Source organism: Psammomys obesus, unplaced genomic scaffold, assembly GCF_907164565.1.
Source record: "Psammomys obesus unplaced genomic scaffold, mPsaObe1.curated_primary_1811, whole genome shotgun sequence".
In the NCBI taxonomy this organism is placed as follows: domain Eukaryota; kingdom Metazoa; phylum Chordata; class Mammalia; order Rodentia; family Muridae; genus Psammomys; species Psammomys obesus.
The window spans coordinates 827,928-854,558 of record NW_026594014.1 but is presented as its reverse complement, the minus strand read 5'-3'; the positions used below and the strand labels follow the sequence as shown (position 1 = coordinate 854,558).

Here is a 26,631-nt window from a genome sequence, read left to right as displayed (position 1 = left end):
ATATGGTGGCGGCTGGTCCCCCAGCCCGGAAGCAGACCCCTCCACCATGGCAGCCTGCGGTCTCAGGGATGAAACTTCCAGCAGGCTTGAATGCTGGGGCGAGTGAAGGCCTAATGAGAGCAAGAACCTCACCAGAACAGGCGGCTGTCCCTGCCGCATCCTGGAAGCTGGTGCCCGCTGCCTCCGAGCCTGGGAGAGGGATGTCCAGGGGTTCCCTCTCTGGACAATCACATCTCTTGCTCAGAGACGTTCAGAGGAAGTCTCAGGTCCCACAGCACTCTCAGGAATGCTGGCCTCCCGCTGGGCAGGGGTCCTCTCACCCCAGGAGCCTGCCCTGACAAGTCAGTGACTGGCCCCTTTGCTCACCCTCGGGCTGGGCAGGTTGTGTCCAAGTCCTTGACTATTTTGCCCAGCTGTGTGAGCAAGGTGGGGACCAGGAAGATCAATCAGTGCAAACATTTCTCAGAAGGAAACTTTCTTCAGAATAGGTGATTTGGAGGCGTGAAAGTCAACAGTGGCTTGAAGAGGGGACAGAGCCGTTGAGTGACCGGTTGCTGGGGGAGACCTTCCCGCTGACCTGCTTCATCCAAGCCCCGGGGGATGGCTCCGGGCAGACGATGACCTGAGTGTGACTCTCCAGAACCCATGGAGAAAAGCTTTCCTTAGTGGTGTGCCCCAGCGCTGGGGAGGAGGGCTCAGGAGGGTCCCTGGGACTCACTGGTCAAGCAGCCCGGCTGAACGGCTGAGACCCTGCCCAAGAAAACAAGACTGAGGACAACAGGGGACACAGCAGAGGCTGGCCTCTGTCCTCCACAGGCACACTCATAGGGCTGCAGGTTCATTTCCAGTCTTGTGCACGCACACACACACGTACACTTCAGGTTCATTTCCCGTCATACACGCACGCTATGGGTTCATTTCTAGTCACACACGCATACAAACACCCGCCCACACACATTCAGGCACACATGTACATACCCAGGGCTGCAGGTCCATTCCCAGTCCCCATGGAGAGATGGCATTCTCTGGGAGGGACCAGAAAGGGCACACGGAGCAGGAGTTCTGAAGGCCCCCTGAACCCCCCCCCCCTTGTCTGCAAATGAGATTCGGAGTTGGGGCTCAGCTCAGATTTAGGCTCAGCCTAGGTTAGAAACTCAGGCCAAGATCAGGAGTCAAACCAGGATAACCAGGATAGAGTGCTCATCCCGGGGTCGGGGCTCAGCTGGGGTCGGGGCTCAGGCCAGGGTTGTGAGCCCATGGCATTGCTCCGGGAGCATCATCCTGTCACTGGCCTCCATCACCCCACTGGGCTGTAACCAGGGTCTTCCATGCTGCAGAAGGCTCATCGGGTCAGGTCTAAGACAGTGGAAAATTCATGCCAGCCTCGGGGCCGTGGCTCCCACCGCAGCCCACGCCCCACAGTGACCTGCTGACGGATGAATGCCTCTTGCTCCAGGGGCTTCAGGGGCCCTCACACCTGGTGCTGGTGTGTGATGGTTCCAGCGCCACCCCCACAATCCATCTGGCCATGGGTCAAATGAGAGTGAGCCACTTTCTGCCAGAGGCAGGTGGGACACAGGGGATTTGGGGACCTCTCAGACCTCCATGCATGGCCTCCTGGCACCTTGCTGGCCCGTGCTGGGATGGCCAAGCTCGCTTGGTAGCTCTTGGAGACATTTAGAAATCAAACATCAACCAAGAGGTCTGCCGCTAGACCATGGATCAGCAAGCTGTGCCATAGAAGTGGAAACTGAGTCCAGCACTGGCTGCCTGGGTGACCAAAAGCCAGGCTCACAGCAGCAACCCCACATACCTGCAGACAACAGGCCTGTGTTAGACGACAAGAGCCCTGAGGTCCTCCACTGAAGGCCTGCTTTTAGGATTCATCTTTTTCTGTGAAATACATACAATCCCACATGTTTTCCGTCCTTCTGTATCGCCCTGGCATTTCTGTACTTAAGAGACAACCCAGCCTAGCAGCCTGAGCCTTCAGAGCCCCAGAGAACTCAGAGCTGAAAGGACCCTAATCTGGCTGGACTTGCAGTCTGTAGCTTGCAGCTTTATCTATCTATCTATTTTTTTTTTTTTCTTGCAGTCTTTTTAGTGGCTAAGTGAAGTTCCCTTGCATAGATATGCTGCATTGGCTTATCTATTTATCAGCCAACAGTCGCTTGGGTGCTTTTTGCCTTCTGGATGTTGTTAATCATGTTATTTGACTCTGGAACCCACTGTGTGTTGTCTTATTTTAATGACCACACATTATGTTGTGTGAGAAAAGAAAGAGGTGAAAGTCTGTCATGGTCCTTTTTATCACTCTGCCTCCTTCTCAAACTCAGGTCATTATGCTGATAACAGGGGAGTTAAGTTGGGGTGGCTTACTGGAAGAGGTGCCTGCACAAAGTCTAAGCTCACCACCTGAAGCTTGGCTCTTGGCACGGTGACATTAAGATTGACAATGCAGAAGTCAGGCACTACAGTCATTCTGCTTAAGGAGTCACAGATGAATTCGGCCAAAGAGAGTGTGGACTCCTCCTTCAGCAAACACCCTCCCCAGGATGCCCATCCAAATGGCATGGGGGTGGACAGGAAGCGACTGCAGGACACAAAGCAGAGACTTGGTAGAACAGAGACTCAGCCTGCAGTTTCTAGTGCCCGGATCAGATGGATTCTGCTTCCAAACTAACCTTCCAGAACATTCTCTGTCCACCAGGAGAGAAAACAGTCACCCGGAGGGATAACCAGGGGAACTCCCACAAGCACACCCGCTCTGCTGGGAGAGCGCTCAAACCACAGTTCCTCTGCCTCATGCCCCCTGCCTCCTGGCTCTGTGCCACTTTGCGAGGCCCTCTCTGGCTTCATCATCAGCTGGCTTGGCTTGGAGATCTGCCTTTACGACATTCCCACAGTTGCTAAAAGCACTCTGGACTTCCGCCGCCTCACGGCCTCTGCACAGCCTCAGCAGTCTCCCTCTTTTTCATCCAGACAAGCGGTCCAGCATCCCTGAGGACTCCAAGCTACACAGCCTCAGCCAAAGGCACACATGGGACCTTAAATTCAGGAGGCTGATGTGTGTGGCTGGGGTAGGCCTGAAAATGGGCTGGGTCACCTGAAGGGAACATAAAGGAAAGCCTTGGTAAGTACTTCCTTCTTCCTTTTCATCAGCGCCCTGGGAAGGCAGCTGGTGCTGACCTCCTCAGCCGCAACTGCTTCCTCCTGCAGGTAAGGCCACTTGGCATGACAATTTTGCTTGCCCCACTCTGGAACACCTACACGTCTTGGGTGAGACCACTTTAGCCTGTCCTTCGTCTCATCTACCCTGGCTTCTTTTTCATTCCTGTTGCCACCGGGGCTGGTCCAGGGCTGATGGGGCTGGGGCTGGCGGCTGATGGAGTGACTCAGACCAGAACCTGCAGCCTGTGTCCATAGGAAGGCACTCTGCAGAGGCTGGGGGGGGGGGGGTCTGGGTTTATGGAGCAGGGAGATTCTCTCTGACTGCAGGCATGGAGTCAGAGTTTCAACCTCACGCTGACCCAGGGCTGGACTGGAAGTCATACAGTCCACAGCACGGGCCACCTGGGCCCTCGCCACTGTGTTCATTCTCACACAACAAACAAGGGGTGAACCCAGACCAGATGTGGGCTTTTTTGCTTGTATGTTCAGTTGTTGTTCCCGGTCGTCATCTTCCTCTTCTTCCTCGTCGTCCTTCTCCTCCTCTTTTTCTGGTTCTCACATAGTCCAGCTGGCCTCAAATTCCTGACGGTCCTGCCTCTCCACGCACCGTGCTTGGATGACAGTGAGGCCATGCGTGGCTTGGGGAGGAATCCAGGGCTCCTCCTGTGCTGAGCAGCACTCACCCTCTCTGCCTTGTTTTTGGATTGTAGAATCCAGGCTCCGTCCTCCTGCCCCAGTATCTGGAGTGCTGAGATCACAAGTGTGTTAGCATGCTAAGCTGTGGGTTGGAAATATTTTTCTTTCTTTTGTTCTTTGCTTTGTTTTTACTGAGTTTTGTTCCATTCCAACAAGGTGGACTTTTCCCATTACATTCTTCTAGAGAAAGTATCTTGGAGTCAGTGTGGACGGGATCCGGGGCCCCCTTCTTTGTTCAGATCACCTCCCTGCAGGTTAGAGTTGCCCAGACCAGGGTCATGTAACATTGGTGTAAAACCTGACTCTGCTCCTTGAGGCATACAGTGCACCAGAATGATGAAAGTACATAACCGGAGAGGACCCACCGAAACCCAAGGCTGGGCCAACTTGCCCTGCTACTTTCTTCTTTCTTTCCAAACACCTTGCTAGGAGCTCAGATTTAAGCACCTGACTTCTTCTTCACCCACCTGCCCCATTCAACTTATAGGGCATGGAATGTAAGTAGGAGGGTTCTGGGATGAGTGAGATCGGGGTGGAGCCCCCGCCTAGAATTCCCCAGTGAGGGCCAGGGGCGTGGTCAGGGTGGGGCCCCGCTTAGAATTCCCCAGTGAGGTGCTGGGGGCGTGGTCAGGGGTGGGGCCCTGCCTAGAACTCCTCAGTGAGGGCCAGGGTCGTGGTCAGGGTGGAGCTCCGCCTAGAATTCCCCAGTGAAGGCCAGGGGCGTGGTCAGGGGTGGAGCCCCGCTTAGAATCACCCAGTGAGGGCCGGGGCGTGGTCAGAGGTGGAGCCTCAGCCTAGAGTCCCCAGTGAGGGGCTGAAGGCAGGGCTCACTCAGCCCATCCTCCTTACTTGCCAGAAACCCTGGGCCCTTCCCTGACAGAAGGAAAGGAAAGCTTAGAAAGGACATGGTGATGAGGCTGTTGCCGGCAGCCAACCCTGGCCAGCTGCCTCCAGAACTTTCTCAGCTCCCCACACCGTGGTCCAACAGACCACCATGGTATTCCCACACGTGGCCCACAGACGGAGTTACCAACTCGCGTGTACTCATTCTTTTCTTTTCAAAACTTACATTAATTTACTTACTGTGGGACCATGCATGGAGGACAGATGACAACTGGCAGGAGTTGCTTCTCTCCTTCCACCATGTAGGATCCAGGGATGGGCCTCAAGTCATCGGGCTTGGTTGCAAGAAACAGGCAGCAGGAAGAAAGATCCAGAGATCAACATTTTCATCTGAAACCTTTTTAGTGACAGCGGTGCTCAGCACCTGTGTCTCTTCTCTCTTTTGTTCCTACTGGATTTTGTTTGTTTTTACATGTGTTTCATGTTTATTTATTTATTTGTGTATGTGTGTACATGAGTGCAGTGCCTGCGGAGGCCAGAAGGTGGCGTTGGGTCCCCTGGAACTGGAGTTGTAGGTGTTTGTGAGCCGCCACGTGAATGCTGGGAATGGAGGAACCCGGGTCCTCTGCAACAGCAGCCAGTGCTCTTACAGCTCAGTCAAGCCCAGCCCCAAGTGTCAGGATATACAGGACTCTTAAGCCGGGCAGGGCGGAACAGCAAAGCACCCAGAGCGGTTGAAGTAGGAGGATTACCATGGGTTTATGTACCCAGGCAAACCTGGGCGACATAAAACCCCGTGTCAAAAATCCAAAAGATGAGGGCTGGGGAGTAAAGTGTAAAGTGCTCAATGCTCTGGAATGGGACCTGAGTTCAAATCCCCAGTACTCACATAAAAAAGGCCACACAGTCACATCTCCATGCCTCAAGTCCCAGATCTGGGGACGCAAAGACAGGAGGATCCCTGGTACCCCAGTCAGCCTAATCATGAGCTCTTGACTCTGCCTCAAAGTGTAAGGCAGAGAACAACTGAGGAAGACCTCTGACATGGACCTATCCAGCTCCCAATCACCATGTTGAAAAGGCTCTGTGGTCCCCTAGTTAGATGGCATCCAAAGATGACTCCATTATCAGTCTAGAGATCAGGGCTGTCGGGTAAGTGGGAGAAGAGTTGGGGGAGGTTGATGGTGCGGGAATGGTAGGTCTGGGTCAGCAGTGACTCTGAGTGTACGTAGCTGGGTGCATGCCCTGCCCGTCTCTGAGACGCTTGGTGGACGGTTCCAGGACTGCATGGATTAGAAGTGAAGAGTCTGTGACAGCAAAGGTCCCCAAGTTGAGCTGCATCCACAGGATGAATGTGGCACTTCATACATGACTTCAAACCTTACCATCTTACCCCTTCCTGCCAAAATCCTAGAATCAAAACGCTAGAAACCTCTGTGAAATTTTCTACCCCACTCAGGTATTTCCTCAGACTGGAGAAGAGTGTGGGAAAGGGTGGCGTCCAGGAGTGACCAGAGAAAAACTCCTGGAGACCCCTGTCCACACAGAGGGTCTTTTCTCCCAGCACTGAGGAGGAGGTGGCTCCAGGAGTCAGGTCTCTGGGTCTCTGGTTCTTCGCTGTAAGTGATGTCCCCTGAGTATGGTCATCTGTCATATAGAAAACAATAACAATATCCATCAAGATTTGGCTGGATGGCTGGACACGCCTGTCAGCCCAGCGCTCAGGAGATGGAAAGGCAAAACGTTCCACGTTCTCCTCAGCTACTGAGCAATTTGAGGCCAGCCTGGGCTACATAAGACCCTTGTGGGAAATTCAGATGACTCGGAATATTTGAGTTGGTACCTCATGTTCCTGTTAGTAGCCACAGGTCAGTGACCAGCCCTGCCTCGCTCTCTCCCCAGGTCTCCCAGCCCGTGGAGATGACCCAGGCAGCCAGGGCGCAGTGTCCCTGGCGTTTGTACCTCTCAGGGATGCTGCTGCAGCTGCTGCTGGCTTTGTACTTCTTCTCCATCCGAAAATCCCATGACCACCCTGGCCCTTCACCTCTTCATAGCTCCCCAGGCCCAGCCTCCACCCCTGCTCCCCCAGGCCCCCAACCTCTTCTCATCTTACTGTGGACATGGCCCTTCCACCAGCCAGTGGCTCTGTCCCCCTGTTCCCAGCTCCTCCCAGGCACGGCCGATTGTCATCTGACGGCCAACCAGAGTGTATACCCTCAGGCAGATGCGGTCATCGTCCACCATCACGAGGTCAGCACCAACCCCAGCTCTCAGCTGCCACCTCAGCCGAGGCCACCGGGCCAGCGCTGGGTATGGTTTAATATGGAGTCGCCCAGCCACTGCAGCGGCCTGCCAGGCCTGGACGGTTACTTCAACCTCACCATGTCCTATCGCAGCGACTCTGACATCTTCATGCCCTACGGCTGGCTGGAGCCGTGGCCAGAGCCTCCGGTCCAAACTCAGGTCAACCTCTCTGCCAAGACTGACCTGGTGGCCTGGGTCGTGTCCAACTGGAATCCCAGGTCAGCCCGGGTGCTGTACTACCAGAAGCTCCGGGGCCACCTCCGTGTGGACGTGTATGGCCGAGGGCATATGCAGCTTTCCCAAAGGAACATGACGGAGACGCTGGCCAGATACAAGTTCTATCTGGCGTTTGAGAACTCCCTCCACCAGGATTACATCACAGAGAAGCTATGGAGGAATGCCCTGGAAGCCTGGGCAGTGCCCGTGGTCCTGGGGCCCAGCAGGAAGAACTACGAACGCTTCCTGCCCCCCGACGCCTTCATCCACGTGGATGACTTCAAGAGTCCGGGGGACCTGGCCCAGCACCTGCGGAAGCTGGACAGGGATAGCCTGGGCTACCAGCGCTACTTCCGCTGGAGGAAGCTGCTCAGGCCGTGCTCCTGGAGCATGGCGCTGGCATTCTGCAAGGCATGCAGGGAGCTGCAGTGGAACCAGAGGTACCAGATGGCGCCGAGCTTGGCCTCTTGGTTCCAGTGAGGCAAGAGTGTCCCACCCACAAGCTATCGCCTGAGCCCTCGGCGACAGACACCTCCTTCATCTGGGGCCCCGAGGTGGGCCTCTCAGCTGCTCAGAGCCTTGGTTCTGGGAACTGCACCTAAAACTTTGCCCAGTAGGGATGTGGGTAGCCGGAAGCCCGAGCTACAGCAAACACACCCAACCCCGGAGCCGCTGACTCCCCAGGGTCCTCCCCGGGGTGGGGGGTCTGCCTCATTTGTGGTGTTTATGACACGCTACCTCCTGTGGGGGTGGGGGTGTCATCTGTCACAGCTGTCCAGATGGACCTTATTCTACGCGTTCACCCAAGGTGACCTTGTGTTTTCCTGGCGACACTCGGACACACACTGGGAGTGTTTGCGATGGGGATGCCCAGCCGTGTGGGTGGCCCTGTGCGGCTCCCGAGCCCGAGGGGGGGGCAGAGCCGAGACCGAGGAGACACTGTTTACCTTTCCATCTCCCGGTGGGTTCCACCCTGCTTCCCGGCTGGCATGCTGGAGTGGGTGGGAGACAGGAGGCCAGCCTCCCTGCAGGCCTGCGGGAGCCTGCTTCCTTCCCCACACGCGGGACCCTCAGGGAGCACAGGCTCCGTGGTCTGACCACACTGGGGAAACTGAGGCCAGAGACAATCACTAAGGGGTTTCCAAAACATGTGGGGATTCTGGCCTCTTAGTCAGCATTGGCTGATTCCACTGAAACCAAGCGGGAAACCCATCTTCGCCTCTGAAGAAGCTGGACAGACTCTGGCCCTGACCCCCACCTCCACAGAGAACACCCACGGGCTGGGGCCAGCACCTCCAATCTCCGCCGAGCACCTGAGAAGCCTTCCGGAGTTGATTCCGGCAAAGAGCTGGTCTGTCCTCAAACTCACAGATCACTGGGGGAGCTGGACAGGGACAGACACCCACTAAAATCCCAGCTCCAGTGTCTGGAGGTGACAGGTCATATAGCAAGCTGGGACCAAAGTGAGCTCACCCTTCCCCACCCATTCCCCCGTGGGACCCGCAGCCCCCTTCACCCCGATCTCTGGGATGCCGACACTGCCTGGCACCCTCCAGGCCTGCCAAGCATCGAGGTGACACCAAGGAGAGACACCCGCAACCCTGCCCTTCCACGCCCAGCCAAGGTTTTAAGGATACAGGGCCCAGGTCCCTGGGGACCCAGCCTTGCTGGGCAGGCGCCGGCTTGGGGTTGGCACGCGCCCCAGACCTGTCCCCGCGGGGAGGTGGGCAGTGAGAAAAGGGTATTTTTAGCTGGAGGAAGGAGATAGACAGGGCCTCGGGAAGCCCACTGCACTTTCGTTTGTCACCCACAGCTGAGGCCTCGGCATATTTTCTTTGTTGGGCTTTTGAGACAGTCTCAGGTGGGCCTACAAGTCGAGATGAGGCCAAGCACCCCCATCATTGTGCCTCTCGATGGCTTGGGTGACAGGCATGGACCAAGGTACTTTGTCTCAGCTTTTTCTCTCTCTGCGCAAGCGGTCTCACAGAGAGACGCAGTGAAAAGACGGGGGGGGGGGGGGTGGGGGGGGTGGGGGGGGTGGGGGGGGTGGGGGGGCACTGCGCATGTGCGCGCCTGTGTCCTGTCTGTGCCGGCCCTGCTGGGGCAGAGGCTGGTAGCAGAGGCTGGCTTCCTCAGTTGCTCTCTGGCTGCACCTGGTGCTCTCTTCTTCCGGGATGCTGGCTAGTCAGAGATCCCCGGCTCCGGAGATCCTGTCATCCCAATCTTCCTAATGCCTCCTGCATCTTTTCACGTGGGCCCTGAAGATCCAAGTCAAGTCCTCATGCTCGAAAAGCAAACATGTCACCCACCGAGCCCTCTCCCCAGCCTTCTGTTCTTCCATCTGTTTCCCCCTTTCTCTTAGGACACTAGGAACCCCCACTCCCACCACTGTCCCCAATGACAGAGCTGGGGACCCCGACATTCCGTCTGAGTTCAGTGTTTGAGAAAGTCCTGAGGCCTCCAGGGCATGGCCCACGTGCATGCACACACACAGGCATGCACGTGCAGATGGGTGTGACGGTGGCGCTGTCTGGCACATCCAGGAAGGAAACCCATCCTGATGGCCTGCGGGTAGCAGCAGGACTGCGCGTGCGTGTACTCGTTCCCTGCCCAGGCGCCACCAGTGGAGCCCACAGACCTTCACGTGCCGACATTTGACAGAGCAAATTCCAGGGTTGGCCATCCCAAGGAGAATGTTCTCGAAGGTCTGCCTCGTCCTGGGTACTCTGCAGGAGAGCTCGGTCTGTGGAGGAGGAGACAGGACTCAGGGGTGAAGAGATTCCTTCGCCCCTCCCCCTTCTGGGCCATGCCTAGGCTCTCCCACCCTCCCATAAAGTCGCCTCTTCTTCACCCTTCCGTCCTTTCTATGATCTGCTTGCATGTGCTACAGTAGGGCTGCAGTCGCCCTGCCCTCTGGCTGTCTCCAGTCTAGGCTGTCTTAGGCTCTTAGATCTTTTCCCCTTTTGTAGAAATACAGGGGCTCAGGCAGTAGCCCTCACCCCGATGATTGAAAAGCTGAGGCAAGGAGGTTGGGGGGGGTGTTTGCCAAGAACAGTTTGGAATGGAGTGACAATTTTTAAAAATAAATAGTCCTCCAAAAACAGCAGAGGCAGGTGGATCTCTGAGTTCAAGTCCAGCATAGTCTACAGAGTGATCCAGGACAGTCAGAGATACACAGAGAAACACTGCTGTCTGGAAAAAGAAAAAAAAAAAAAAAAAAAAAAGCCAACAGGCAAGAAGCAAGTCAGTGGTCGAAGGTGGCAGCCCCCGGGCCCACTTGAGGTGGAAGGGGAGGACTTCGCAGAGCTGACCCCTGACCTCCACATACCCCACTTCATGCACAGGTAGGTTATCAACCATTTATTATCATTATTATTATTATCAAACACCCAAGTTTAAAGAGCCAACTGCAGTGATGCTCCGAGTCAGCTCAGCACTTGAGTTGTTTTTTGGGGGACTCCCTGCATTGTCCCAGCTGGCCTGGAACTCACAGACATCCACCTGCCTCTGCCTCCAGAGTGCTGGGAGTAAAGACTTGACACACTATACCCAGTATACCAATAGTTGGAAGACTGAGGCAGGAGGATTCCCATGAGTTGAAGTTTAGCCTTGACTAGAGACAGATACTATGCCTTAAAACAAACAATAAACAGAAAAGACCCACAAAAGCCTCTTGTGGTGGCACCATCCACCATCTCAGCACTTGGGAGGCTCAGTAGTTCAAGCTCATCTGCGCTACGGCGACCTAAGAAAGCGAGGCTGTCAGGCTCAGCGCTCATGAAGCCCTTGCAGAGAACTTGAGTTTGCTCCCAGCTCCCAGGTCAGATTCCGTAACTCCAGAGCTCCAACGCCTTCGTGCTCTGTGGGCGCCCATGCTTGTGTGCACACACTTGTGAAGACACACGCACATGCAAGTTTAAAAAGAAAAAAAAAAAAGCCATATCCCCAAATACAAGGATGTGTGTGACTTAGAATCTAGAACCTCCCAGTGAGGGGCCGGGGCAAGGCTCAGTGACCCCTCACTTGCCCCAAATCCTGGGCTCCGCCCCTGACAGAAGGGAAGGAAAGCTTAGAAAGGACATGGCGATGAGGCTGTTGCCGGCAGCCAACCCTGGCCAGCTGCCTCCAGAACTTTCTCAGCTCCCCACACTGCACCGTGGTCCAACAGACCACCATGGTATTCCCGCACGTGACCCACAGACGGAGTTACCTACCCAATAGTACACCCTTTTAAATATGTTCACTTACTGTGTGTGCATGTTTCTGCGCATGTCTGTGTGTACTTTCTGTGCCTTATGTGTGCGTACATGCATTTATGTGTGTGCATGTCTGTGCGTGCGTTGTGTGTGCGTGTGTTGAGTGGAGAGCAGAGGTCTCTTCTTCCAAGTGGGACAGAAGGATCAAGGCCAGGCTGAGCCGTGGTGGCAGTCACGTGCTGAGCCCCTTGCCACCCTCACGGTCCTCCCTTCATACTGGAGTCCTGGAGAGCTGTGCTGCATTTTCAGGCTTTGGAAAAAGTTATCTGTTTTGGATGCTAAAGTTTCCTTTGGCAGAAATAAATGGGCTCATACAAAAACAACATAAGTTGGTTTCATGGGGAACCATTTTGAGTTTGAAAAGCTTTAGCTTTGAAATTTAAACTGTTTTTTTTTTTTTTTTTTTTTTTTTTTTTTTTTTCCTCAGTGCCAGGCTCTGGGTATAGTGGTGTATTTGGGAATCACAGAAAGAGGAACATGAGTTCAAGACCACCCTGGGCTACATGGCAGGGCCGATCACTTATATTCAATCAATTAGTCTTTGTTGTTGTTGTTGATCGAGACAGAGTTTCTCTATGTCGTACTGGCTGTCCTGGACTTGCTTTGTAGACCAGACTGGCTTCGAACTCACAGCCATCCTCTGCCTCCTGAGTGCTCTGATTTTAAAGGTGTGCACCGCCACACCTGGTACACCAATCAATCTTTCTAAAGAGTGCAAGGCTAAATATGCTCACTGCTCCTGTCCCTGCACAATGCGGCTACTGGCAGAGGCGAAAGCATACAGATGCACAAAAAACGGCCTGCCGAGGAACAGGCAACAGACAGCCTTCCCAAATCATCCATCCCTCAGCCCAGAATCTGCTAACAAAGGCGCAGGCCCCCACGCCATGTCTTTTCTTTCTCTTTTTTCCTTGTCTTTTCTGTGATTTTGAAAATGTTTGTTTCCTGGTTGTGTCTTTGAGTCTGGGTCTGGCCTCCAACCCACTCTGTATCTGAGGGTGCCCTTGGCTCTGACCTTCCTTTCTAAGCGCTGGTAGCATGTGCCATCGGGGGCGGGGTGTCATTTTTCATCTTTGCTGTGTTGGGTGCTGAGGCTCAGACTTGGGACCTTCGCCAGCGTTCACACAAGTGTGCTCTTAGCCACGTCCTCAGCTGCAGCCGTGTTCAGGGTTTGGCCATCGTATTTCTTTTTAAAGGTTTATGTGCATTCGTGTTTTGCCTGCATGCATGTCTGTGTGAGAGCACAGGTCCCCTGGAACTGGAGCTACAGACAGCGACAAGCTGCCATGTGGTTGCTGGGAGTTAAACCTGAGTCCCCAGGAAGAGCAGCAGATGTGTTAACCACTTAGCAATCTGTCCAGCCCCAGTCAAGTATATTTCTGTTTTTTTATGGCTAAGAGGAAGTGATACAGGCTGGTTCTCCTTATAGAGAAGAAAAGGTTTAGTCATACACACTCCTGGAGGTGCCATAGGAACCCAGGAGCTGCCCCATCCTCTGAGGGGGATGTCCTGGCTGGAGGGCATTTGCATTCAGGGAGTCTCAGGACACTCTGGATTGGGGTTCATTCCCCGGGTGGATGAGCAGGGAATCCCAAATGGGGCTCTCCAGGGCAGGAGACTCTTCATTCCCTGGGAGGCTGGATGACAGGCACGGGGCACCGCGGCTGGCCCCTGCTGCACTGAAGGGGCCGGGAAAGTAACCCACAGATGCTGCCCTGAACCCCGGCACGGGAGCGGACCCAGGGCGTGACGCTGTGCGTCTGTGCCTGGCTATGGGTGTGTTCACGCTTGCACCGTTAGCAACCTGTACCAGATGTGTGTGACCCACGCCTGGGGCCGAAAGGGAGCCAGCGCTCTTGAGGGCCCTGCCTGGTTCAAAGCACCAAGGGGTTTTAAACCTCTGTTGCAAAAGGGTCAAAAATCAAATTGTGTTTTCACTTTTATTTCTAAATGTGTTTCAGCACACAATGAAAGCATGAGTTTTTTTTTTAATTTTGTTTTTACAAAATCACTCACTCTATAGCTCAGGCTATCCTAAAACTCACTCTGTAGGCCAGGTTGGCTATGAGTCTGCAGAGATCTACCTGCCTCTGCCTCTCGAGTGCTGAAATTATCGGTGTGCCCACCACACCCAACCAAGTACCAGGCTGAGGGAGGCGCGCCATTCTGGAAGGCGTGCAGGGAGCTTCAGTGGAGCTGGAGATACCAGAAGGCGCCCAGCATGGCCTCTTGCTTCAAGTGACTGCCACCACCAGATTGGGCTTGGGTGCGTTTTCTTGATAGATGACCGAGGAGGAGGGCCCAACCTGCTGTGCCTTGTTCTATCCCTAGCTTCTACAGGAAAGCAGGTTGCGCCAGCCAGCCAGCAGCACCCTCCATTGCTTCTGCATCAGCCCCTGCCTCCAAGTTCCTGCCCCAACTCCCTGGATGATGGAGTGTGACTGAGACAGGTGGGCTGAAATAAAGCCTTTCCTACAAAGACCGATCAGTGTTTTGTCACTTAAAGAAAGACTAAGACACACCTCCTTTACCTGCTCCAAACACAGCCTGCTCCAGGGCCACGTGCTCCCTGAGGTCCTCCCAGTGGTGGGTGGTGGGTGTTTACGACACAGTAACTCCTGTGGTGGTGGGGGTGTCACCTGTCACAGCTGTGGAGATGGGACATTGTTCTATTAGTCTCACCCAGGGGGACTGTGCGCCCTTTCCTTAGAGATGCTCGGATGTGCCTGGTGTCATCTCTGTCACTGACAGGGGGACTTGGGGCCATCCTAGGTCGCTGTGAACACTATGACACACAAAGAACTCTGAGCTCAGGTCCCCAGTGCCTACATAAAAGGCCATGCCCGACAGAACATGATTGAGACCCCTGTGCTGGAGACGAGACAGTCCCCGGGCTCTCGGGCCGGGCAGCTTTGCTGAGATGGGAGCTGCACTGTGAGAGCCCCTGCCTCAAAGCACAAGGTGGAGAGCTGCCAAGGACAACCCCAGCCTCTGCCTATGTCCTCATTTCTCTGCACATGATAAAACTGCTCACAGTAAGCCAACAGCTTTGCAATCTTGCGGAGCTGATGTCCCCTGAGGTGAATTCCAGAAAGCTGGGTGGGTCAGGCAGACACCGGGTGGGAAACAGGACCAGCACACAGGACTGCTGAGAACTGGGTCCTGTCCCCAGTGCCCAGTCATCTGGGAGTGATTCAGGCACATAGCTGTCATCAGCTCCTGGGAGGTGGAGGCAGGATGAGGTCCACTTCAGGGCCTCCCTCCTCTACATAGGGAGTTGGAGGCCATCCTGGGCTGCTGGAGACCATCCGCAACAACAACAGAAACTGGGAGTGTTTGCGATGGGGATGCCCAGCCGTGTGGGTGGCCCTGTGCGGCTCCCGAGCCCGGGTGCAGAGCCGAGGCTGAGGAGACACTGTTTACCTTTCCATCTCCCGGTGGGTTCCACCCTGCTCCGTGGCTGGCATGCCGGAGTGGGTGGGAGGCAGGAGGCCAGCCTCCCTGCAGGCCTGCGAGAGCCTGCTTCCTTCCCCACACTCGGGACCCTCAGGGAGCACAGCTTTGGACTCCCAGACTGACTCTGAGGCTCAGTGGTCTGACTACACTGGGGAAACTGAGGCCAGAAACAATCACTGAGGGGTTTCCAAAGCATGTGGGGATTCTGGCCTCTCAGTCACCATTGGCTGATTCTGCTGAAACCAAGCGGGAAACCCCTTCCTCACTCAAGAAGCTGGACAGACTCTCAGCCAGGGGCCTGGTCCTGACCCCCTGCCTCCACAGAGAACGCCCACGGGCTGGGGCCAGCACCTCGAATCCCTGCTGGCCACCCAGTTAGTCTTGCTGAGTTGATGTGGGTAAAGAGGGGATGCCCTTTACTGTGGAGCACTAGGGAGGGAATACATGTGTCCTCAGCTCACTGATCACTGGGAAAATTGGCCAGGGGAAGACATGCCCTAAAACTCCAGCCTGGGTATCTGGAGATGCCAAGGTCATGGCAAGCTGGGATGAAAGCAGTTTTGCTTTTTGCTGGGTAGCAGTATCCTTCCAGATGAAGTATTCCATCCTGCAGGAAGCTCCTTAAGCAGGAAGGTAAACAAAATAGCTTCAGGAAGTCCCTGAAACCAACCAGTTTAACTAGGTCCTGCCAGAATGAGCAATTACAGCTGCGCTCAGGAAGCTGATCTGCCTGGAAGAGCTCAGACCAACCGAGGCACCTGGAAAGGGCGCTCTGCAGCCGGTAGCCCTGCCTGCAGGCTGTGCGCTGAGCTCCAGGCTCCCAGCTTTCCGAGCTGTCACTCATGCCTTGGTGTCCCAGCTGTCTCGGGGCCATTTCTGCTCCTGTAAGTGACCCCACACCCATATGCCTGTCAGTAATCCAGGAGAACTCATGGAACCATTCTGGACTTTGCTGATGTCTGTAGTTGGATCTGCCCTAGGGTCCCTGCCTGAGGAGAGTAGACATACCTGTACTGCAGGAAAAGTCTTGTCACATAACATAAGTGCTACCAGAGGAGGACCAAAGCAGAACCAGAGATGAGCTGGGGAGGAATGCATGGTCCTGGCTGTGGGTGGCAAGGCATGTGACTGAGGCCCATCAGCCTGTGAGGGGGGCATGGTGCAGGAGCCTCCTAGAGTCACCCTTCCCTGTGTGCTGCTGTGCTGTGGCAGCCGCTGCGTGGTTCTTGCTATGGGCAGTGACACGTGTGACAGGCTGAGCCACCAGGGCCTGGCATGTCCGTGGGAGAAACCCCAGCATGTTAGCCTTCCTCCGTGTGGTACGGAATGGCACCTCTGCTCGATGAGTGGGGTCCATACTGAAATAATGAAATGCCCCGAAGACACTCAGGGGTTAAAAGCACATTTTGCAGATTAGCGACAAGGGCTGATCTTGTGGGCAGCAGCTGCAGAGGTTGCTGGACACTGTTGTGTGTGATTAGAAATGCAGCTGAGGCTGAGGTGGCGCCAGGCAGGAACTTGTTTATGTAAAGGAGCACTTGCAGCAGGAAGCGGAGACAGCATCCTCTGCCTCTCATCTGGCAAGGGAACTGGATAAACAAGAGGATGAGACAGAGGCACTGGCTTGCTGGATGCTTAAGGCTTGGGCTAGAAGGAGAAGAGAGCGCAAGTTACAATGGTGCTGAAGGCCCTTCCTGGGACCCAAGAACTCGGAAGCACGGGATGACACAGACTGAAGAGGTGGGGAACACGGCAAAGCAACAGAAGATACCCCCACAGGTCTGCCCTTTAACAGGAAAAGCGGGAAATCTGTGATCCGACATGCAGGTGGGGCATTAGCCACGCCCAACGCAAGAAACAACTATGGCAACGAGAGACCGCTCAGCATGGGCACTGCTGGAACTAGGGGAGGCTTTTACACCAGCAACAGCTTGGCCTGTGAGGCCACAGACACGGAGCGGATGGCACCAGTCTGGCTGTGGTGGAGACAGGGAAACTGAGTCATGTGACCTCCTATCCCACCTGTAGGCCAAGGCTGTGTAACCTGAGACTGGCTTATCAGTGCCGTTAGGAACACTTGATTATCTCCACCTGAGGTCCCCACTGCCGAGGGGCAGGTGCTGCTGAGGGCACCAGCGGTATGAGGAGCTGTGTGTGCACCCCAGTTCACTGGGCCAGGTAAACTGCGTCACAGTGGATCGGAGAAGATGGTCCTGCCCCTTCGGGACCTCTGCAATTGCAGTGGCTGCGCCCAGCCCGTTGGGGGGACAGATCTTTACGAAGCAGAAAAGGCTTTGGCAGATATCAGTGTCTTAGACACTGTAAACAGCATCCGTACATTGAGAGCAGCCTGGAGGAGATGAGAAAATGGCAGAGCTGAGGAAGAGCCTGTGGGGGTTCCTTGAAACGTGGCAGGATGGGTGCCCTCTGGGGTTCCTAAGGAAGAACCCATAGAAAGCCACACTGTGCGGAGGAGCCTTGACGTCGAGAGAGAACAGTATGGGTGAAGACGATCAAGCTACGTCCTCGGTGCCAACCTGGGGCCAGTGTGACCTGGGAGCCAGAGGGCGCCTCTGGTACGCAGGGTCTCGTGACCTCTAAGCCCTGGTAGGTCTGAATGGGCTCTGTCAGGCCCCTGAGTTCATCAGACCTGGAGTGATGGCGGGAGGCTGGGGAAGAGCTCCAGGGAATGCGGGTGGCTCCGAGGGCGGGGGTGCTGAGGGAGCGCCTCCTGCTCACGCTTTGCACCTAACTGTGACCCGCGCACAAATGAGGGACCCTTTCCATGCTTCTCTTCCATTTTTGTATCTCCTCAGTTGTGAACTTCTGGGGTCAGTCCCATTGCTGAAAACAACAGACCATGGACTTTGGTGGCGTCTCACGGTGGGTGTCTTTGTGACCCCACCATTTGTTACAGGATGTTGCCTGTCCCATCCCCTAATCACGGTTGTTACATAGATGAATAACGCCAAACCAAGTGTCTCCTGCACGAGACACCCAGCTGCAATGGTGTTTCCACCCTTGTCGCAACCCTGCTGGGGCTGGGCCACCTGCAAGGAAAAACGGCTCTTTCAGAGAATAGCTAAAGCCAGGTGTGGTGCTTCACAGAAATCCCAGCACTCTGGGACACAGAGGCAGGCGGAGCTCTGTGTGCTCGAGGCCAGCCTGGTCTCCAGAGTGAGTTCATATCTGGTACTGTACTCCAGGACAAAACATGTGGCTGGGAGGTCGTTGGCCCTGATGGGGAAGCAACTTCTGTGGTTTTATTAAATGGATCTGGTGTGCCTGTCAAACTGCCACTGTTACCAGTTTCCTCTCATACTGAAATAGTCCATCCTGCAGGAAGCTCATTAAGCAGGGAGATAAAGAAAACAGCTTCAGGAAGTCCCTGAAACCAACTAGTTTCACTAGGCCCCTCCCTGCCAGAGTGAGCAATTGAAGCTGAGCTCAGGAAGCAGATCTGCCTGGAAGAGGCTCCGATCAACTGAGGTACTCGGAAAGGAGGTTCTCTGGCCTGTCCCGCTTCCTGCAGGCTGTGCGCTGAGCTCCAGGTTCCCAGCTGTCACTCATGCCCTGGCGATCCGGCTGTCTCTGAGCCATTTCTGCTCCTGTGACACCCCCCCCACACACACACACCTGTATACCTGTCAGTAACCCTTGTATTCTCGTGGTGTCCATATTAGGATCTGTTGTGGGATCCCTACCTGGGGAGAATAGATGTGTTTTTTCTCCCCAAGAAGTCTTTTCACATAGCACCCTTCCCCCCATCCACTCTCCATCCTGGGACCCATAGACCTCCCACCGAAGCTTTGGGAATCCAACACTGCCTGGCACCCTCCCAGCCTACTAGGCATCAAGGTGACACCAAGGCCAAGACAGCCAGCTAAGGTTTTAAAGATGAAGGACCCGAGCCCTTGGGACCCAGGCGTTGCTGGCAGATGCCAGCTTGGGGCTGGATGGGGCTGGCACTCTCCCCAGACCTGTTCTGGTAGGGAGGTGGGCAGCGAGAAAGGAGTATTTTTAGCCGGTGGAAGGAGATACGGCTTTGGTTCTCTAGAGACGACAGACCAGCCCCCAAGGAAGCCGGTCACTTGTGGCCCAGGCTGGCCTCAAAAGTCCTGATCCTCTCCAGAGCTTGGCCAACCACACAACATCGCCTGTTTTCTCCTCTTGCCACCCTTTCTCTCTCTTAAAAAAGGCTGGTTTATTCTAACTACGTGTGTGGTGTTTTGTCTGCGAGGTCTACGCACGCACAACGGGCATGTGGTGCCCAAGGACAGAAGGGGCCGTTGCTCGAGAACTGAGTGACCGGCTGTGAGTTCCCACGTGGGTGCTGGGAAGCAAGCCCCGGTCCTTTGCAAGAGCAGCCTGTGGTCTAAGAGCTGAGCGGCCCCTCCAGCCCCCACAGTCTTTCTGAGTGTAGCCTAACATCGTGAAGATGGACGGAGGATGTTCTGGCTGGTTTTGTGTGTCAACTTGACACAAGGTAAAGTCGACAGGGAGGAAGGAGCCTCAGTTGAGGAAATGCCTCCAAGGGCTCTAGCTGTGAGGCAGTTTCTTAACTGGTGATTGATGTGGGAATGCCCAGTCCGGGTGGGCGGTGCCACCCCTGGGCTCTGGAAGAGAGCGGACTGAGAAAGCCACGGAGAGCCAGCCAGTGAGCAGGCCTCTCCACGGCCTCGGCATCAGCTCCCGCCGGATTCGTGCCCTGTTGGAGCTCCTGTCCTGACTTCCTTTAGGACGAACCGTAAGGGGGATGTGCGAGGCGATGGACCTCTTTCCCCACCAAGTTGGCTTTTGGTCATGGGAGGCGACAGGAATCCTAAGGAGGGGGTGAGCCCTGACCTGTCCTGGGCCTCGCCTGTCTAGTCCCATGGCTACAGGCCACAGGGCCACGCCCGTCGCTTTCCGGTGGGCCACTACCCTCGCAGCCATTCCCCACGGCTGCCGCTGCTTTGTTCACATCTGTTTTTCCCTCTTCCCGGGGCCACCCGGCACCTCGGCCTCCCTTCGGGGAAGCCCCATGCGCGGGCGCGTACACACACACACACACAGCCCCAGGCGGGGCGTGAATGAACAGCGGCCACGCGACTTCCCACACTTTATGTGAACTCAGTTCTGGCGAGGGCCGGCGGGGCCCCGTCGCAGGGGCACGGGGCAGGGCGTGAGGTAGCGGTCACACGCACCGGCACTCCCGCGCCGACAGCTGTTGCAGCGTGTGGTAGCGGCTCTGCACGTCCAGGAAGGAGACCTCGTCCTCGTAGGCCGTCGGGCGGCAGCACGGGTGCGCGCGCACCCGCTCCCGGCGCACGCGCTTCCGCTGGCGCAGGCGCCGGAGGCCCAGGTCGTAGATGCGCGCGGCCGCCTCGCACGCGCCTGCGCAGTAGCGGAACAGCACCGTCTCGTCCGACGTGTAGCCCAGGCCCAGCTCGCTCACGCGCACCTCGAGCTCGCGCAGCCCGCACGGCCGCGCGCCCGAGCGCGCGCGCGCGCGCCGACGCCGCGAGCCCGCCCGACGGCGAGGCCCCGGGGCTCGCGCGGCCCAGGGAGAGAGTTCTCGAAGCTCCACCGCGTCCGGGGCGCCCTGCAGCAGAGCTCGGTCTGTGGCGGGAAGAGGGAGGCAGAGGATTGGGTCGTGCCGCGCGCATGCGCAGCCCCGGCGGCCTGGACCCGCACCCTCGTGCATTCCCCCGAAGGGTGTGCAGAAATGACGGGGTTCAGGAGTAGGAGGCGGAGGCGGGAGGATCACTTTAGGGGCATCCTGAGCTACACGAAACCCTGTCTCAAAAAAGAAAAAGTCAGCGGGGCGCGGTGCTGCACGCCTGTAATCCCAGCCCTCAGGGAGGCAGAGGCAGGCGGATCTCTGTGAGTTCGAGGCCAGCCTAGTCCACGAAGCGAGTCCGGGACAGCCAAAGGCTACACAGAGAAACCTTATCTCGAAAAGCCTAAATAAAATAAATAAATACAAGTAGAAGACTGCATCGCCAAAGCGGTCCGCGTCCAGCCCACAGCACTCTTTCTGGTCTGTGTTGGTTCTCTGCCTGCCTGAGCCTCAGTTTCCCTCCTAGGAAGCCCCCCCCCACCCCCTCCAGGTGCGGGGCTTACACTGGGCCAGGCGGGCGATGCGCGCGTCCAGGGTGCGCGGCGGCCGTCGGAGCGGGGCGAGCGCGGTTCCCAGGCGGTGGCCGAGCAGCAGGCCCTCCTGGCACATCCACACAGACAGCAGGGAGCTGCAGACGAGCGACACAAGGGCCGCCGCCTTCCAGCGCCTCATCCTGGGCCTCGGCCTGCGGGGACATGGGAGTGGGAGGTGGGTGGGCGCGCGCGGGGTGCAGAGGTGGAGGGGGAAGGGGTGTGAGCTTCTTATTTAGCTGGTGCTAAAGCCCTGAGGGCCCTGTGTGTCCTAGCAGTGGCCAGGCAGGCCAGGCGTGGAGAGGGTGACAGCACGTGACCCCAGCATGTGGGCTTGTATACTCCAGGAAGGTAATCTGGTGTCTTTTCTGCCCTTGGTAACTGTGTGCCTCAGTTTCCCCTACCAGGCAGCCTTGAGGAAGGCTCCCAACCCCTCAGTGATGTCCCGCCCACTCCTGCAGCCCTCACTGGCCCCCTATTGCCTGAGGCTGTACCACCCCACAGTTTACACAGCTTGCTGTATCCCTGGAAGCAATTTGCATTCGATTTGCATGGGCCCACCCCAGCGAGGCCACACCCACCAAACAGAAACAGATCCTTTATTAAGCTCCGACTGTGTACCAGGCCCGAGGAGCACACAGGAGACATCTTTGTGTTAAGTTGGGGAAAGTGAGGCACGGAATAGTCAGGCTCGCCACGGTCAGCAGCATGCCGTTTGGCTTTTGTTTTGTCTTGTTTTTCCTTTGAGATTTAGCTCCGGCTGGCATGGAACTCTGTGTAGCAGAGGCTGAGTCTGAGCTCTGATCCTCTTGCCCTGCTCGGACCCAGGGTTCCCTCTGCAGCCCAGCCCCGCCTGGTTCCTGAGTATCAGCTGTATACTGAGGCTTCAAGAGTCTCTCTCTGTCAGTAAACCACAGTGCATCTGTCCTCGTCTGGCAGCCGACATTCACTGGGCACCGAGGAGTGTGCGCGTGCAGGGACATGGGGGTCCTCGGCATGCCGAGTGCAGCTTGCGCATGTGCACACCCCCGCAGGGCCGTGCAAAGGCCTGCACCCTCAGCGGTCTCTGTACCCCATCCGCCTTAAGCTCTGCTCTGTGAATTAAACACAGCTTAAGGACAGGTGACACGGCTGCTAGGACCTGGCTGCGGTCCAGAAGCCGAGGCCAGCGGCAGACTCCGGGGTCTCCAGGGCTGAGCGCCAGGGGCCTGAGCGCCTCTCCCGGGTGCTGGGAACCGAACCCAAGCACTCCCGCGCCCAGGCAGGGGTTAACCTCTGGCCATACTCTACGGCCGGGGAGTCAGTCAGCTGTCCTGCCATGACCACACTCACTCCCAACGCCCGGGGCCTCCATTTCCCTTCTGGGGTCTATGAGGAAGCAGAGACTGCAGCACTGACGGCGCAGCCGCGCCCGGTGGTCTGGCCGCCGACCCCCAGCTGAGCTCTGAACCCGTGAACAACGGCTCCTCTGTCCGAGGTCGCCGGACTGGTTTGTGTCTGGCCCAGCAGGGACGGGGTAGGGGGTCCTGTGGGGTGACGTAGTGCCCAGGGGCCCCTGGAGCGGAGCCAGCGCTCCCCACATTCTGGCACGTGTCCTGTCTAGGGCCACGGCCTCCTGTTCCCCCCTCCGGCCTCAGTTTCCCCATCTGCAGTGATATCCAGCAGATCTGCTCGTGGACGCAGAGGTGCGTGCCTACGTGCTTGTGTGCGCGAGCACCTGTGAGCACACGGGTTCGCGCACGCCCGGGGCACTGTGGTGCTCAGCCTGGCTGAGGGCCAGGGCCCGCAACTGGGGCCTAACCTGAGGCGCGAGCTCCTGATCGTCCCTCAGAGCTCAGGCCCTCCACTAGAGCCTGCCCAGGCCTTCCGGGTGGCCTGCCCAGTCTCCATGGCAACCGCCCCCCCACTGCCTCGGTGCCGAGTCTTCAGAGCCCATAGGGTCGGAACCCTGAGAACCCGAGGGCTGCCTCCTCCTGCTCGGTTAACACGGGAAGCCCTGGAAGCCCTACCCTGTCTCCCGTGCCTCAGTTCCCCAGCCTGCCCATTCCTCTGTGACCATAGGGTCCCATGTAGCCCAGGCTGGACTCCGACTCTGTAGCTGAGGCTGACCCAGCACTCCTGCCCCTCCCGCCTCCACCTCTTGGGTGCTGGGGTGACATGTGCCACCGATTCTGATTTGGGGGGGTCATTCGATTCTAGAAAATCATGGGGGCCCTGGGGAGGGGGCTCCCGGACCCATGCTTCAGGCAGGGTCTGTGCCTCAGTTTCCCCGTCAGCACTACACAGTTTTTCCCAGAAAGTTTGTGGGTTCTTAGTGGTTCCAGATGGGGAAACTGAGGCCTCCTGGAGCCTGGGTCCTCACCTCCCTCTGAGGGCCCCACCCGCCAGCAGGACGCACATCTGGGGGCAAAGCAGCAACATCTGCAGAGCACAGCTGGTTCCGATGAGCTGTGGGGGCCGCGGCCGGGGGAGGCCTTTGGGGCTCAGTCGGTTGGGGGGGACACAGTGGCTCCCTTATAGCTGAGGAGAGAGCCAAGGACACCAGGGTTCTGCACCTCTAGGGCCTGGGCGATGCCCGACTGGTCAAACTCCTGTTCATACCTCAAAGCCCCAATTCCAACATCTCCCTCCACACGCTTCCTTAATATGCTCTTATTACTGCGTGCAAGTCTGCGGGAGCATGCACCGCACCGTGCCTGCGCGTCTGCCAAGGTCAGAGGGCAGCTGTGGAGTCGGGACAACACTCGGGGGGCCAGAGTCAGCTCGGCTGTCCCGTCCCCAAGCGAACACAGGTCAGTGGTGGCTCACGGCGGCTCAGCAGATGGCTTTAAACCGGAGGGTCGCAGTCTCGGTGCCCCTCCTAACCGCCCCAACCCAGGCTGGACCAGAGACGTGGACCTCGCCTGCAGGACACACAGCACGGGAGTGCCCGCCCCCAGGCTGGCAGTCATGGCAGAAGGCCCCGTGGATAACCGGATCAGGCTAATGCGGGCTGAGCCGCCGGCTGGGTCAGAGGGCGGCTGGGAGGGGTCACCCCCCTTCGAGTTCTGACCATCTGGCTCGGAAGGGAAACTGAGGCAGGCCCCGGGTGCGGCAGTAACGGGGCAAGGGGAGGGGAGGAGGACCTGCCTGCATTTTCCTTCCTTTCCAAATTCAAAGTTTGGTCTCGGGTCCTAGATAAAGGAGTCTGTTCTCCAAGCCTCAGTTTCCCCAGACGGGGGCTGAGACACAGCCGAGAGCTTTCTCTTTCCTCTCACCCTGTTTATTTATTGACCTTTTAAAGGCATCAGTTTCATTATTTGAACTACACACGTGTGAGTGCCAGGCTAGGGCAGGGGCACTGAAGCCTGGGGCTGGGGTCACAGGCCACAGGGGTCATGCGCCGCGGGGTCACAGGCTGCCAGGCCATCGGAGAGAGCAAGGCTCGCTCTGACTTCTCTGGTACAGTTTCCCTTCGCTCTCCTGAGTCAGCGTAGACCAGGCTGGAATCTGTGTAGCTGAGGCTTACCTTGAAAGGCTGGGGCTCCAGCTTCCGAGCGTCTGAGCACAGGCCCGAGGTGCCACAGCTGCTCCCCAAGCGCCCTCTGCCAACCCTCCAGCACATGCCCCTCCGCAGGATCGCCCTGATCGTCCCCCGAACAAGCCAAGCCCTTTCTGTTCTGTTCCTTCCCCACTTACGAAACTCCTACTCGGCCTGCCCAGCCCGCCCGGGACTCCCCTCTTCCAGGAAGTCTTCCCTGAGTCCTCCTCCCCGCCAACGATTCCCCAGCGGCACACGGGTCCCCTTATCCCGGGGCGTGGACGCCAGCCGGGCCCCTCGACGGACAGTGCCGCGGGCTAGCATTTGTTGGCGGCATCCCTGGGGTCTGTGTCGTTTTGTTAGGTTGGTTTCTGGTGCCCGGCTCCGAGGCTGCTTGGTGGTGTTTTTGTTGTTTAACTCTGAGAACGGGACGGTGGCGTCGGGACAGGATGGGGGGTACCCGGCTGAGGCGGGCATTTGTTTTCGCCCCTGCCATAGCCAGCCCTTTGTAGTTGCTTTGGGGTTTGCGGCCGACGACCGGGGACCCTCAGAAGCCCCGGATGAAAGAGCGGGAGGGACTGTCCCGACCCTGGCCCCAGGCGACGAGCTGGTCAGGCTGGAATCTGCCCGCCACTGACATCCTGCCCCGTCACGCCCCATGGGGCTTCCTCAGCCCGGGGCGCTGACACACACAAAGGGTGTCCCAGAACGTCAGGGGCGTGAGGCCCGCGAAGGCAGTGGGACGGAACCCCGGGGTCCGTTCCCGGCACAGCCCTCCTCCCCCGGGGTCCGCCCCCTCCGCGACCCCGCGAGCCGGGCAGGTGCTCCCCCAACTCCGCATCGCGGCATCTGGCCCGGGCTTCAGGACTTCTACCTCCGGTCCCACCTGAAGTCTGCCCACCCTGCTGCAGCCAGCCCTATGCCTGCTGACTAAGCCGAATTATCTGGGGATAATGTGGAGCACGAACTCGGAAAGCGGGGAGCACACCCCCGTTTCCAATCTGAGCTTTGCCCTTAAGGGACCCCCCCTATGCAAAGAGTCCCACGCCCTCTTGTGGTTGAAGAGCGACTCAGGAGCCCAGTGGCCCGGCCCTTACCGGGGAGGACACGGTGTCCCCGGGCGCGCAGGGAACGCGCCCCTGACGTGTTTACTTCTGTGCGCCGCAGGGCTGCGCGCGGCCGGGCCCCTCCCGGGGTTCCCGCCTCCACGATGTACCCCCTCCATTCTCCCTGCCCGACGGGGCGCCCGCGGGGGGCCGGCAGCCTTCCACGGGAGCCGGGGGCGTAGGGGCCCGGAGCGCGCCCCATCGCCTGCCGAGCCTCTCAGTGACCCGCGAGGGGCGCCTTGGACACCCTCCCCGCACTGCCCCCCAGGACTCGGCTTACCTGCCGCGGGCTCCAGATGACCCGGTCAGTGGTGACTCCTCCGGCCACCCGAGCCCGGCCCGGCCCCAGTCACCGCGTGCGCCATCCGGATCGCGGGGACCCGAGGCGACCCGGGAACCCCGTGCCGGAGGAGGCCACCGCACGGGGTGCGGGACACGGGCCGGGCCATGGGGTTTCCCCCCCTGTCCTCCCTTTCTCCGGTTTCCCGAGGCTCGCCGGGCTCAGCGCACCCCGGGGCGGCGCGCGTGGGAGGCCGGACCGCGCTCGGGACGCGGGGCCACGCGGGGGGCGCGGGGCGCACGAACCGAGCCACCGCGCGCTCTCCCCTCGCTCCCGCCGCGCTCCGCTCGGGCCGGCTGGGCTGGAGGGGGCGTGGCCTTCCCGGAGGCGTGGACGTGGGCGTGGCATAGGCTTTCCCGGGCTCGGCACCGCCCTCGCTCCGCCCACAGCCACAGGGGCGCGCCGGGAGAGCAGGTGGCAGGAGCGCGGGAGGCCCCAGCCGGTAGACCGATCAATCGATCGGTCAGCACCGCCCCCCGCACTCTCCTTTGTCTGAGACTCTGCGTCCCGGGATCTAGTCCTCCGTAACTTTGCACACCCTCCCCATGTCCCCGGCTCCCCATCTAGACCCCTTAAACTACCCACGAGCAG

General features: G+C 57.8%; 2 protein-coding genes across 2 annotated transcripts; one reads left to right on the top strand and one right to left on the bottom strand.

Annotated features, from left to right (window-relative positions):
• The first annotated feature begins 5,812 nt into the window (after nucleotides 1–5,812).
• Nucleotides 5,813–7,710, top strand: LOC129684559 (3-galactosyl-N-acetylglucosaminide 4-alpha-L-fucosyltransferase FUT3-like). Its single transcript, XM_055617772.1, has 3 exons — nucleotides 5,813–5,862; nucleotides 6,275–6,329; nucleotides 6,613–7,710. The coding sequence occupies exons 1-3, from the start codon at nucleotides 5,813–5,815 to the stop codon at nucleotides 7,708–7,710; spliced, it is 1,203 nt and encodes a 400-aa protein (XP_055473747.1).
• Nucleotides 7,711–20,082: 12,372 nt separating this feature from the next.
• On the bottom strand, nucleotides 20,083–26,320 carry Nrtn (neurturin). Its single transcript, XM_055617783.1, has 3 exons — nucleotides 25,981–26,320; nucleotides 21,048–21,229; nucleotides 20,083–20,543 (listed from the first exon to the last, which is right to left on the bottom strand). The coding sequence occupies exons 2-3, from the start codon at nucleotides 21,214–21,216 to the stop codon at nucleotides 20,119–20,121; spliced, it is 594 nt and encodes a 197-aa protein (XP_055473758.1). The 5' UTR covers nucleotides 21,217–21,229; nucleotides 25,981–26,320; the 3' UTR covers nucleotides 20,083–20,118.
• Nucleotides 26,321–26,631: the final 311 nt, after the last annotated feature.